General features: G+C 37.3%; 1 protein-coding gene across 6 annotated transcripts in view; it reads right to left on the reverse strand.

Annotated features, from left to right (window-relative positions):
* Nucleotides 1-15,608, reverse strand: part of TTC39B (tetratricopeptide repeat domain 39B) — an 82,857-nt gene that overhangs the window by 32,996 nt on the left and 34,253 nt on the right. For 5 of the 6 annotated variants that reach the window (XR_013924837.1, XM_080371859.1, XM_080371863.1 and 2 more), the window contains one exon: nucleotides 15,566-15,600. Coding sequence is in view for 3 of the 6 variants with exons in the window: in XM_080371859.1 (XP_080227985.1) it covers nucleotides 15,566-15,600 (35 nt within the window). In the remaining 3 variants the exon portion in view is untranslated. Of the gene's footprint in view, nucleotides 1-7,935; nucleotides 9,549-15,565; nucleotides 15,601-15,608 lie in introns of those variants that run through there. The other variant, XM_080371861.1, reaches the window with a different exon arrangement.

Raw genomic sequence — 15,608 nt, forward strand, 5'->3', positions numbered from 1 at the left:
CTTTTTTTTTTCCTCCCTACCTCCACACAGTTTCCTAGAATCAAAAGGAAGTTCACACATTTTATCACCTCAGATGAGCATATGCATCAATTTATCCTGGAGTAGACTAAATTACTACTACTCCAGTGAAACTGCTACGTGTTTTAGACCCACTGAATACAGTTAGCTTCTAAATGAAAAAAAGGAAAATAAAAATGTGCTATATTGGGTGTTACACAAAGATAACGTCACATTATAAGGAGAATAAAACATCATCATGTTACTGTATGTACTTTAAGGATAACTGGAAAAAATGCTGTGTGTTGGGAAAAGGTTATCTTCTCACTACTATTTCAAACTTCTTTTATGGAAAAAGAGTAATGTTTTGAATTCCAGCAATAGCTTATGTATCTTGGGCTTGGTGCTGAGCTACTCATGAAGCTGTTCCAATACAGTGCAGATACAATGCCCATAAAAGAAGTTATTAGTAGCCTTAAGTAGGCTGTTCTAATCAGCTACTTGGAGCTGCAGTGGAAACAAAGAGTAAGAATACTGACTTGAAAACCCTGAGATGTAATGGAATATTCACTATTAGGATGACAATCCTCAGGGTGTACACAAAGCAAGCGCAGTAGTAACCCAAAACATCAAAGCTGTTTACAGCTTAAGCCACTTTCCTTTCCCCCCCCTAAAGATTAATTAAAAAGGGAGCATAACTGCTCATCTGAAACAAGGGAGGGAAGTCACTTCTCTAGTACTTAAAATACAGTAATTTAAATATATATTGAGTAAGGCAATAACACCTATCTGTTCACACCAGGGCTCGGAGTAAGAGAATTCCTGAAAGGCAGTTATATAGCTAAAGTTAACTGGGTGCTTGCTACTGTCTTTGTATCTGCAGGAGGTTTAGTCAGCTTTTAATACAACCACCCCTGGCACAAAGATCTACCAACTCTTTCTTGAAAGAGGATTCAGGAGCTCAGAAAAGAAGAATTGCAGAAAAGTTTACCTTTAACCTAACTATATTTTCAACATTTTAAATTATATATTTAGGGCTGAGTTCCACATTGCTTTATTAACATTAGGTAGACCTAAATGTGCAAGCAGCACTTTGCATAAATAGGGACTACAGAATTTAGGTTTTGAACTTCTAAAACCATTTGTTCACTCTTTTACAACACAGCCAAAATAATCAGCCTCATCTGATAAACAACATTTAATTGCCTGCTACTTGGTTTTGTACAGCTACTGTACTTACTACCAGCAGTCTCACTGGGCTACAGTTAGAAATTATCTGCAGTTATTAGTGAGAGCAAAGCAAAACTTACAGGAGAAAAAACCCACAGAAATGCAAAACTAGCAATAAAAGTTTCGTTTTTAAGATACCCACATTAAGATGCACATCTGACAAACAAATGGAGTGAATGTAAGGTCTTCTGAAAAGTGGGGCTATACAAAGAGGATGCTATGTTGATGATAAGGATGAAGAAAACAAGATGCATTATATCTAAGAAAACACTTTCATGGGAAATAAACTCGAGCCTTCAACAGAGTCCTGCGAGAGCTGGAACCCACTGTCTCCCTGGAAGACCTCCCAGCCAAGATCAAAAGTTGTACTCAGACTACAGTATCAAAGGTCACAGTTTACAGCTCACAGAGATACCATTAAATCATCACTTCATGTTCATGTCTTGCATGGCTTTACGTGCCATACTTGATGTCCTCTTGGCTGGTCTTACTATTTAGCAAAGATCCAAAACATTTTAAAAATGCCACCAACACACCACCAATCACTTGTTAAACTCAAATGACCCAGATGCTTTGTGTCACTGCAGCATGAAGACTTTCTGTCCCTGGCATCCTTCTTGCTGTGTTTTTAACTTTGAACTAAGCCTCAGATTAGCAGTGTGTCACTAGAACAAGGATACTTCCATTCTTAATTCTGCAATATTCAAGCATCATCCTTTAAGAACAAGGAAACTGGTAGTGAACAGGTCCTTAGCTCTTAATCCCTGCCAGTCATTTTCCATTCAAGTATAGGAAGTCCCATAGTAGTCTACTACTTCTTTCTCGTCAGTCTTTGTGAAGGGAAAGGACAGTCATCCTTTACTATGACAGAGACACTTTCCTTCTGCCTAGACCCATAAAATAACAATGAAAAACCCAGAATCATTGTTTTCTTCAATTATTTTATCCTTCACCAATATTCCTCTTGTGATTCAACTGCTTGCCTTTGCACACTGTCAGATTCTTCCAGTAAGCGTCAAGCAGAAAACGCAACTAGTGTCCCTGTCCATGGTAACATGTAAGGAACACCACTACCTTGTGTGTTTAAGGAAACATCACTGAACTACAATCCTTAGTACCTATTTAATGTTAAACAGATACTGGCCTGCTACCTCTGTGAAATGGTTATGTCCTTGAAAAATCTATTACAGGACTGTATTTGGCCTTCTTTCTATTTGCACAGCTAGCAACTGCAAAGATTTGTAATTTCCAATAGGAATTACTTTCACATTAACGGTAACATACATCCATGTGTATCCATCATATCTAAGCCAGCCTACAGAAAATTCAGCTATTGGTTCTGCTATCTGGAAATACCTCTTCAAATAATTTTCTTCATATTTTGAAAGCACAGTACTCCTCACCATTAGAGTTAGCCATTTGAGAAGAAAAGTCTTTTTCATCTTATCCCTCAACTCATATATGAGCCAACATTAATGCTTCACTTTTCCACTTCGTCATTCACCAAAATCTGGTTTGGATCACTTGCTAAGGGACAACGTTATTTGCTGTCACTTTTATCAATCCTTTGCACAGGCACCAAGTTGCAGGACAAGTAGAAATCTCATCAAATAAACACTGAGACACTTTTTAGGAGTACTACCAACCAAGCACAGAGCAGCAGGTGGCACCACTCCACATTACAAATACTCATCACCACCAGTGGTGTGACATGAAGCAAAGGCTAACATGAAATAAGCTTATTGCTAAATCCTACTGACATGTTCTGTTAGGTCTACATTTTATGTTCAGGAGAGTTCAGCAAAGGATCACTGACAGCTTGGTACTAAGATCCACAGACTTCCCTCCAGTGAACATTAGGAAACATTCATAAAAGTAAAGAGAGTGGCTTTCTAGTTATGTTAGATTTTCTTCGTATTACAAGGAACTACTCCTAAAACTCACAAGTCAGGGACTTCTGTTAGGTTTGGTTTTGCTTTAAAACAAATATAAGCAGAGATGCCCCACTTTCAGGAAAAAATTCTGTATCAAGTTTCAATCTAACGAACCCTCATCAAAGCAGAGCATGTATCATTTTCTCTGAGGACTACTGACCCAAGTAAGTAATGGCACACACTCCTCACTCCCAAACTATGCTAGTGCTGGCACACATCTTTCAGTACCTTGCTGGCCAGGTACAGAACTCAGGCTCTAAAAAAGCAAGGGGCACCAGGCAATCCTCCGTGAGGCTGGATTTTCTTCTGTCTGTATGAATGCTATGCATTCCTTCCATCTGGAAAGCAATTCAGAAAGGTGGAACCGAACTGAGTAACCTTTCTCATATTTACACGTTTCTTGCAGCTAACAAGCATGTTAAATCCTTTACATTAAAGAGCTGGGATCATGGTATTTTTAAATTGCCAATCACTTCCAGTTTATGAACAAAATGGATTATTAACCCAATGCACTAGTTTAAAGATAATCAGGGAAAGATATAAGACCATATGACCAACAGTTTTTCTATCATGAACAGAAAACTTTTTGTGCACTCTTTTTACCATTTAGTCTAAAACCAAGACTTCAACAACACTTATAATCACACAACAGAAAAAAATCTTAAGCCATACAGTTAGAAGTTTGAAATTATTTCCAACTTAGATAAATTACTTCCTATCCTAGTCTATCATCATTAATATAGAAAGCGTACAAACTACAGCTGATCAGTATAGCAAATGCTGACTTTTTTTACCCATATGGTAAACCTATTAGTCATAGTTTACCTCCACAGCAAATTATGCATTCATTATGCACACATCCCTTTTTATGAGAAGCATGAATTTCAGATAAATAAAATTGCGTGGTTTACATACTCTGTGGAAATACCAGCTTTGGGAAGCACTGAAAAAAAATTCATGCTGATGCAAGACAGACTTTATTCCTTTGAAGGCGTAGTGCCTTCACTGTTTCAGAACTTCACCAACACATGCTGTATGTAGTCTGTGTGCTAAACACTCATTTAAGGAAATCCAACTGGCAGCAAAACTATCCAGTGCTGTGCTAGCCAAATTTGCTAACAGGCAGAAATTACTCTACAAGCTTACTATATTTTGACCCATTCAACAACAAGCAGGTTTTTTAAGAACATACATAATAAAAAAACCCACTCCAAACCACACAACAGCCACACACACCCTTAAAATAGCTATTTAGTTTAAACTATAGTAGTTTACACTGACTGGTATTTTGGCAAAACTGCTAGGGTAACACACATTTTCATCTTTTTCCCCTCCCTTTGGACTTTCTTGCATGCTGTATATAAAATCACATTCTACAGCTGAGGCAGGCAAACTGCTTTGGTCCTACCCCAAGCCCTTCCTGGGTACTAGCTTTTACTTGAACTGGGAGACACCTATCCACCCACAGAACTGATAACTGCACAGGATGGAAACACCAGGCTCCAAGGCAATTCAGTTCAGTGAGGCTGCACCTTCCTTGTCAACATTACCTGACTCTGAGATAGCACCATTTAGTCAGTTACCTGTAAATCTGTATCAGTGTATTCCTAGATTATTGTTGCAATACCAAGGTATCTGCCTATACTATCCTTTGCATGATCAAGTAATTGCACCACTAGGGCATTTTCTTTTTATTTTAATAGTGTTGGGTCTTCTGTTTCATTGTTTTGGGGGGGGGGGTTGTTTATTGTTGCTTTTCATGGCAGTGGGTTTTCTTTGGGGGTTTGGGGGGTAATTGAGTTCTTTCTTCTCCCTCATCTTACAGCTGTGGCAGAAATGCTGATACAGAGCAGAAAAGTGTAGAAAAGGAGTAGGAGCTCTCAGAAAAATGGACACAAGAAGGGAAGAGGTAGCTGAGTGAGAGAAGGGGAAAAAAGGCAGTTGCTGCTGTTGAAAACCAACAATTATTAAAATTACATGCATGAAAATGAGCTGATAACTTTCCAGTTTTTATCTCTACCTCAGCATTGCCAAAAAATGTTCAAACTGACAGCTTTTCATAGACTATTGGAATTTCACAAGGAAAGTATTTTAATTGATCAATCATTAAACATTACCAAACACATATAACCTAATGACAAGGAGACAGAAGACCAATAGCTTCTGATCTGTGAGGAACAGAGCTTTGAGGGCTGGGGGAAGGGGGACAAGCTGCTGGCATTTTAGGAGGGGTGTTTGCCCTCTCTTCCTTTTTAGAAAATGAAGCTCTAGTTTTAGCTTTTCTAAACTTCACAGATACATATTTAGATACAGGAGACAACCTTGTCTTGTTTTTTATTACTGCACACAGCTGTATAAGTATTTGTAATACTGTCTCATGAATGAAATGCATTAAAACACCCTCAAACACACAAAAACCCCTTTATATACAAATAAAAATTCCTTCCAATAAGTCTCACCTGACCTTAAACTTTAAATGTCAGACCACCACCTGTCAGGAGATTGATAATGTTTCTTTGCTTTGCATTCTGCATGTGAGTCTTACTTGTGATCCCAGACTTCAGGGGCATGCACAGAACTATCTGTCTTCTAGTTAGAAAGCAGTCCAGAGCTGCTTCATGAGAATCTAGTAATGGAATACAAGAAAGCAATGAAAAGGTTTTGCTTCCATTTACTCTGTGTCCATGACTGAAGGGGTAGGCAGAGGTGATGAAAGGAACTTTTCCTGATGGTCTTTCTTATTGAAAAAGTGGAATTTGCTTACCTATATATTTATTACCAATGCAGTATCTGAGCACCAAAAGAAAATACTGATTGCTGTATCCTTACTGATTATGTGAGGTCAGAGTTCTCTACAGATGCCACAAAGCAACCGAATAGACACAGTGGAAGAAAACCAGGGCAAAGTTAATAATGTTTGAGGTTCCAAGTGCCACAGGAAATAACATCAAAAGTAACTCACTGTACTGGCTAACCAGCACCCATCTTTGCTAACATCACTGTCAGGCCCTCTGAAAAAACACAAAAACACAGGCTACATTTCTAGCCACTTTTGTTTTGTTTAAAGGAAAGAAACACGAGCATTCATGAATGTTTCAGTTTTGGACTGACAATCAGATTCAGTAAGCCAATAATCAATTTATTGCAAGTCAGATGTTTTCACAGCCTCATGGGAAAAACAAACAGCAGCAGCTTCATCTGACACCAAGTTCTTAAGTTCAACAGCAAACTGCATTGCACATGCACAGGAAGCAAGATACAAATTTTCCATAATGAATCAGCCATATTGTGGGACCAAAATGCATGACAAGTACCTGTGTTACTATTTACCGATGTGAATATGCAAGTACAGTTATCTGATCATTAAAATGATTGTGAAATAATCCTATTCAGGCATATCAAGCTACTTCAATTTGACACAGCATTGCAAGACACATGTAATCCTAAAAACAGTCAGCAAAACAATCAGATCACAGGTATTTAGAAGTGACCACAGTTTGACAGAGGGGCAAGAAAAAACAAAGCAGTGTCAATGTTGGTTTGCAGGTAGAAGAAAAGTCTGCTTTACACTGTTCTGCTGGATACTAATGGAAATGCACAGCCCTGTCTCAGATTTATTAATAGAACTCAGTGGTTCAACAGTATTTCTAGACTTATGTTTTAACATTAGATCTCTTCAAGTAAACTGAGTTTACCAAGTTTGAGTACCTCTTATCAGACTGATAGTTTATCTCAAATAATATAGGTAAGGTCAATACAGGCAATACTGTGTAAAAAAATGAGCACCTGAATACGTCAGAGAACAATACTGCCAAAACTTAATATACAATATGCAGCGATAAAGAGCCTCACAAAAAAAAAATAATCTGTTCAACATTTCCCTTAGAAAGTAGGTCTAAATAAGAAATGCTGACAAGAAAATAGGTTGAAAGAACTCCTCCTGAAAGAGCTAGCACATATAAATAGTAATGACAGCTTACTGACAGTTTTACACAAAATGAATAAAAAATTCCACTTATCTTGCTATGGAAAAAACAAGAACTAAATCATGCATCAAGTAGGACACCAGATCAGGCCAGATGTTTATGGGACTAACACTGCGTCAAACAAATATTGGCTCTGATCCAAAGAGACAATTAGGACAGTGTGATCCTAGTAAGACACTTCCTAAACTTCAAACCAAATTACGGGAATTTATTACACTGTGAACTTATACTTGATGTTGGAGACCTTAAATTACTAAAATCTCTAAAAGCACACTGTATTATACTTAATATTTAGTACTTAGAGAGCACAGAACTGCATCCGTAAAATGAATTATTTAAGTTTAAAAAATTATATAACCTCAAATGGTTAAATCGGCACAGCTACCAGGAGTAGAAGACATACTCTATAAATGGAGAAAATAACTACAAGTCCAACACTGTCCTTAAATAACCACATTTTAAAGAATGGCATCCCAAAATACACACCTTGCAGTATTCTACAACCTACAGCATCCGAGCTGATAAAGCACTGACATCAGCAGAGAAGCTTCTGCTCTCTGCAAGCATTGTTCACCACTGCAAAGTGCAGGGAAAAAACAATTATTTCATAAATCCATTGTGAATATACAGCTTTCTCCTCCTCTTCAAGGAAGTCAATCTAAAATTATTTTTTTTTTTGTCATTTAAGTGTTCAACATACCTGCCAAAGTAAATTTTCACAGATAAAACCCCATAAATCTACCACATTCATGATTTCAGGGACTAGTAGGCAGAGATCATATACTTACAGGATTAATTCAGTTAACTTCAGGTATGTAAATACAGTCCTTATGCAAGTATAACTGCTCCTGCTTTCACTCTGTTCTTTTCTACCGCACATACACACAAACAAGAAAAAAAAAAAAAAAACACAGTAGAAAAGCATAAAGAGAAAACTGATTCTGTTTTTATTTCTCAATATCCATGAGGTTTCATTAATGAGTAATCAAGCAAAAAGGATAAAAGGATAAAAGTTCGCAAGCCAGCAGCTGGCATCACAGGCACTCTCCATAGCCGAATTCAAAAGAAATGTCAGTTAGAGTGGCAGCAGCTACAGTCAATGCTGGAAGCTGATGCCTCTGCAGGAAGAGGATGCTGGGAGATTTTCCCAATCTGTGCTGCAGCCTAATTCTAATCCATCACTCCTAACTGCAAGGAGAAAATGGAGACATGAGGAATGCAAAGTAATTTATATTTAAAGGGAGTTACCTCAGCATTTCCTGAATATCAAAAAAAAAAAGTAAATGCTACCATTAAGTCAGAAAAGCATATCAATGCAACTGCAGTAAAAATAGATCAAACATACAAGAGTTGGTAGCAAGCTGCACTGAAAAAACTAGCTCATATTTGATTTTCATTATCTGACAGTACTCAATTCAACATAATTTTTTATTAACCCTTTGACATTTTTTCCCCAGAAATCCAAGGTTTTAGCTAGACTCCCATGACCAAAATAAATCAATAGCACAAAGGCAGCTAACAAACAGGTTCATGAGTATCAGCAGCAGTAGGAAAAATGGAGTCAGAAGCAAAACAGCTGCAACAGAGACAGTTTCATCCCCTTGGTCTAATCTCTTCAGATGAGATGTGGGAAAGCTCAGCACATGGTAGCTAAGCTGCAGAAAATTAAACTATATCCTCCACCATTACCTTCAAAAAGTATTCTTTAAAGCTGTACCACCTGGGCTAACAGTACCTACCCCTAGCTATGTTTATTGTCATGAACTGAGATTTACTTTAAAAAAATCCTTTAAAAGACAATACAGGAAATTATACATTTGCATTTGCTCATTACAGATGGGTGTTAAGCTATAAAAGCAGCAATACTTCAAACTAAGCCATTTAAATGATTTATTTTTTTAAAATGCAAGCAACATACTAGGAAAGAGTTGCACAGTGTTTTCTAAAACACCCAGGGAAACCAAGGGCTGTGATCAGGTAAGACAGGGTTTGCAGGACAGAGGTGAGATGGATAGTGGCAACTTGGGGACAACAGCACCTTTAAAATCAGGATGTTCCTACCTCCCCCCCTGACAGTGGTAAAGACCAAGGAGTTCAGATACCAGTATTCTCCACCATGCGACGTGGAAGCAGTGCTTATGTGTATTGTCACTTGTTAACAAAATTTTGGCCAGGGAGAGAGTCAGAGGGTCAGGATCTCTCTCATCTCTTTTGCACATGAAAGGTAAACCATGTTTTAATCAAGGTTGAGCAGTCACATAAAAGTTGACCCAGTTCACACACAAAACATACAATGTTCTGTAATTGACTCAGCATAAATTGCAGATAGTCCACAACTGAGGCCTCAGAAAGTATTCCCCAGTAAAAACTGAGAAAGTGTCAGGAGCACATTTCCAGTAAACTGACAAAAGCAAGCTTTCTGTCGGCAAACACCAATACACATTCAAAAGATTTTCCCTAGATTGTCTTAAAGAAAAACCCAGTGATACACACTCAGGCCACCTTCCACTCATTGTTTCCCAAAATGCTCTCAGACAGTTTTCAACCACTGGGGACAGGGTGGTGGGGTGGGGCAAAAAGAAAACAACTACTCAAACACAACATTATTAAAGACCAGAGAGGTTTTTGTTCATTTGGCAGTTTAAAATAAAGAATGTGGCAAACTTGGTTTTCAGTCCTTTCTCCCAAAAAACAACCTTCCTTCACAGTATCTGAGCAAGTCATAACCTACAAGTTTTTTGGTTTTTTAATCTATGAGTTAGAGCTCAACTTTTTCTTAACTAAAGCACTAATGACTTTAAGGTTGTACGACCAATCCAAAACATTAAGCGTCTACATCCCTTTTAAAGTCTCTGAAGTCACTCAGAAAATGCAGTTCTCAAGTTAAAGACTGTGTAACACTATTTGCAGTCATACATTAAAGTACAGGATAAACATTAATTTCCTGAAAGAAACATGAAGAAAACAGATATGATCAGCAGATCATGTATTCCAGCACAACCTCGAAATTCCACAATGATAATTGACAGGCTCCAGCAGTCCCCAGGAATCTCCACCCCAAAAATATTATTATTATGGGAGTTTACAGCCACAGCGTTAGTTTATTTTTTATGAAAAAGCAAGCCACAAGCAGCAACCCAAATACTTGAACTCAATTAAGACAAACTTGTTTTGGTGAACACTGGATCACAGAAAACCAGGCTGTGGCACCTTTCTGTGCACTAGCCTTTCACTAACAGCTTGCATGTATGCCTGTGTGGAAGAGATGCAGTGTTTCAGGTAGTTTTGTGTAGAATGCCCCCAAGATCTTCTGTTTGGGTTTGGGTTGGGTTTTGGTTTATTTCTTTCCCTCCCCCCTCTCCTGTTTTTCGCCCTCCTTGCTTTCTAAGCAGCTATGGACACAGGTAGAATTGCACATTTCAAAGTCAACAGAAGATACCAATATAGAAATATGCACAATGTGGCCTGAAGGCTTCTACTCAAATACAAACACACACAGAAATCTTACGCCAGAGGCAAACAGTGTAGTTGGAATAAATATGGAAGAGTTTAGGACTGACATAATTATTGCCCACTTAAAACCCCTTAAATTCAAACAATTTATAATCCAGTAACAATTTGGAGTAGAGAAGGATTAGTGAGATTAGGCTGTTGTCTCACTACTGCAGTTCCAAATCTTAAGACTAGCAATATAGAGTAGCTACTGTGCCATATTTATGTAGTTACTGCATTGTATTTACGTAGGTATGAAAATACTATTTACTGGATACAAAAATCATCTTTACTGGATTTTTTCCTTTGACCTTGAGGACCAAACATAAGAAAATAAAATTATGATCATTTAAACTGTCACAACTGTTTCTCACCATCTTAAGACAATGTCAGAATTTGAGTTCAAACTTATGGAGACAAGCACTTCTTTTCTCTCCAAATTCAGATTTGAATTTAGGACCATTTCCTCAGCTGTTCAATTTCATTCACCAGCAAAACACACACATGTGCAGGTAAAACTGAAATCTTAACTACACTTCTGAGATTACAAGGATAACCTGCTCTAACTTTCTTAAACACTTCGGGCCCTTAATCTGTCACCCTAGTAATACCACACAGAGCTGCTTTGGTAGGATCAAGGATTAACAGTATCCAGCTATGGGTAGAGAAAGGAAATGCAAAAGAGTAATGATAATATAGCAATGAAATATGTCTCTTTCTTTTGAAATTCATAAAGATGGAAAATCTCAAGAATTCCATTATTCATCAAAAATCACCTGTTTGCTTCTTCTACAGAATTCTAGCTTCCACCTTTTCACTAATTCATTTTTTTTAATGTGTTTAAATGAGATCTCACTCTGTTTCCACTGATGCTATAACTCAGGATCTGGTGTCAGAAATTTCTATACAGATAGCACAACAGGAAGACTTCCTCTGCACATGAACCGCCTGCAGCAGTCAGGCAGACTACTATGTTTCTTCCCAAAGACAACTAAGAAACATTTGCTATAAACATGTCCAGGCAGCTACTGTATGATTGGTACATAATACAGTTACTCTAAATGTTGCTATTCATTTACACAAGCCTCTGATAATGGGGCAGTAATTGAAAACACCATCTTGCCTTTATCTCAAAGACAAAGACCATGTGACAAACAGTACCATGGAAAAGCATAACAACTTGGTAACTTATTCATGTCACATAAAGATGATATTTTAAAGAACAGTAAGTCAAATGAGATGGGAGGAAATCTAAATTTCATACAAGTTCCTAACAAATTAAGAACTTCAGAGGATAAAATACAGAGAAATCAAAACAGCAGTGACAAGGTCAGTAAGTTGTGGTGATTAAATTTTTTTTGAGAACTCAAACCTCTTTTAATCTTCTTGTAAAACCAAAGATGATATAACTTACAAAAATCATTCTTTGGCAACAGAAAACCTGGATCCCTGCATTCCACAAAAAGAATTTCTGAATAATTTGGGAGGAAATTAAGGTAGTAAAAATACATAGGAAAAAAGTCATAGAAGTTGAGAATTATCTTGTTCAGTAAAACTGAAGTTAAAGTTCATAGTTTTTCCACATTAGGATTCAGGTACGGATGAAGCATTTTTAGCAAAAATTAAATAAAAGAACAATACACACATAAATCTGTTCCATCCATGTATGTCTTTGAACCTGTAGAAGCTTGGCAGTTGACAGCATTAGGTTACTTTGTGAAACAGATTTCCCTTTAAATGTAAAGCAAGCAGACACTCCAGTGGAAACATAGGGAAGTATTTGGTAAAAAGTAGCTGATCATCACAAAACCTCCTGGCAGACACCTGAATTTCCAAAACAGAACAAACCATTTGTCTCCAGTTATTTGGTTCCTTTTACAACGCAATACGCCAATCCGAAACCAATTCTCAGTTAACACAACCATGTAATGGCAAATCTATTTTCACATATATCCCACCTATCCTCTCTGTAAGGTTGAAGATGCTATATCAAAAGTTACTACCAAGCCCATACTTCAAAAACTTAGTAACTCCCTGACAGAGAGGATACTGGGTGAAATACTACTGCTTGCTTTAAGCAAAATGGCAGACTAATCTACCTTTCTTTGGCTTTAGAGCCAGTGAGTAAAGAACTTCATTTACAGGTGGAACTCCATTTAATGGTCTTTCCATATTTCTACAAAGCAAGTATTTTAGGCTTATTACAAAAATTGTTTCAAAGCTGATGTGTATACCTACAGTTTCCACCATGAGTAGATGATCACAAGAGTCTAGATAAAGAATCTAATCCATTTAGACAATTGGAGCAAAGACTTATTTCCTCCTGGACCTGTCCTCATATACAACAGCCAGCACTAGAGATTTAGGGCAGGATTTTACCCTATTAAGATAACTAGTTACCCTTTTAACATCTAACCTGCACAACCTGGTATCTACAGTTAAGTGATAATATTTAAGGAACAAAGCCAGTTAAAGCCAAGCTAGATTAGCAAACCCATTTGCTAGCATTTACTGGAGCAATACACAGAGCAGTGTTACTCTATACATGTTTTACATGAAGAATTAGAATGATGTATGAAATACTATGAAGACATGGTTCCCACACATTCTTTCCAAATTCTCTAAACGACCAAGTTCTGACAAAATCTGAACCAGCTATGATCTCATAAGTAAACATCAACAGTCTTTGTAGACACAATTCTCTATAAAAAGGTCCATTTTAATTAAATTCAATTGGGTGTAAGCAAACTGCAATAAGCCACTCAAACCTATGCTATGTATATCATCACAGAGCTGTAATGATGCAACTTTCTTATCCAAAATAAAAGAGATTGAAACATTGATACATTGGAGAATTTTAAAAGAAACATTATCAACAGCAAAATCAAAAAGTTTAAGATCATTGTTCTTTGTTTCAATGTCACCATTGAATAATATGACTACTATACTACTCTGTTATTAACAGAAAAGCTACCATTATTCCTGACCTTTCCCTGTCTAGAATTAACCACATGGCACTAGATTTGGGAAAGGCTTTCCCTCAGGCAAACTACCACTGTCATTCGAAAACTACACTCAAAAGAGTTTGAAGGAAGATAACTTCCACAAAAAGACCCGAGGGGGGTGAGGCAGGTTCAGTTCCTTCCATACTTTTTAAAAACAGCTGTACCTTCAAAAGAATAGAGTCTAATCAAGTGAAGAATCCTGCACAGATACAAAAGAATACACACATTTCTATATAATTTCTGTAACTGCAGAGCAGCTATTGTCTAAACATAGAGCAAGTCATCAGCATCAAGTATTCCAGCTGAGATTATCCTGCTCTTACTGCTCAAATACACAAACAGAACTGCCTCTCTATGAACCTCATTTTCAAAGGAAACAACATACATAATTATGTCCACTGTCCAATCACACTCTTAATATTTTAACCTATTGGCCAGTTTCAATCAGCCAAATTTGGTACAGACACAGTGGTCTCAAAAAACAATTAAAATTCATATTTAGAGTGTGCAAAAATACCTGAAGGATACCCACTGAGGGAAAGGCTACGGTGTAATACTGAATATTCTGTTTTGTTGGCCTGCTGAAAAATCAAGCCATCTGTTGCCCATCCAGGAGCAAGGAGGGCACAGGTACAGCTGGATGACAGGAGAGGTAAGCAGGTCGTGAGGACATCTGCAAGGATGAGCAAGAGTTTAGCCAATGTAGTTACTCACATCGTACTATCTCTTCGGCTTGTGTAGGACTATCTGAACAAGAACTGTGGGTGGTCCTATGTTACTGAAACAGGCTGAACTAAAGGCTGTGAAACCCGAACAAATGGAAGTTAGTTTTAGAATATGCATATACCAGAATCAGGCAAGAATGTAACAGCACATGCATTGCATTTTTGGCCAGTGGGCGAGGACGTCAACCACAGTTAGAGACGTTCAGCTAGAGACAAGTAACTACACTATTTCTGTCCCACTAATATTCTCTCCATCATCCTGCATTTACTCTTCTGTATAATGATTATTACAGACAGAAGCAATACCAGGCAGAATAAACTACCACCAGTCTAACTTCTACACTATAAAAAGTCTCTATATGACAGCTATGAGCACAGAAGAGAGATTCAGGAAGAACAACTCAAATCTCTGCATGCCAATAATAAACGTTCATGCCCAGCTCAGCTATCAATAAAAACAACAAAACATCACCCTCATAGAAGGAGTGAGTGTTGGATAAATATTCTCATAAAGTAAATGTTAGAGTCACTTTCTTCCCTGTCCTGAGAGAAACAAGTGCCAGAAAGAGAAGTTAACTGATCATACAGCAGAGATCATACATGCTAGAGTCAAAGAAAGAAAAAGTAATCAACATAAGAATCTGATATACTCATGTTGAAAACTTCTCATTTCCTTCCTTCTGAGCCTCAGGAAGTGCTAAGTTTAATTTTTCAACTAAAGTTTTACATGGAGAACAAACCTTACTACTCTAGGTAAGATACAAATACAGGGTCTGTCAAACCTGTAATGTATAATTTGCCAAGGCCATGGATATTTTGGCAATTAAATTCAGTCTAAAGCTACTGCTCTCAGGTCTAGAACTGTTTTAGAAAGTTTTTCCTCTAACGCTGTGCTGTCTTTTTTTTTTTTTTACCATGCAGGATGTTCAGAGCTATCACTATGTGACCAGAAGTTACTAAATATGCTATTTTTAATCCTTTACAACTTTCACATTTGTTGACAAATACTTCATCACATGTATCAACCTAATTACACTTCCATTTCCCAGCTCCTGGGGATCTTAAATGTGCTGGAAAATGCAAATGTAGTCAGCGCATATAAAATTATGTTTCCCTGGAATGGTGTGCATATGGTATTTCATTGCTGTATAAGTAGTTTTAATAAAAACATACACATTTTAAACAACTCTACTTACACGGGGATGTTTTCAAAAGCATCTTCAAAATTTTCCTGCAAAA

The sequence above is a fragment of the Falco punctatus genome (genome assembly GCF_963210335.1).
Source record: "Falco punctatus genome assembly, chromosome: Z".
Lineage (NCBI taxonomy): Eukaryota > Metazoa > Chordata > Aves > Falconiformes > Falconidae > Falco > Falco punctatus.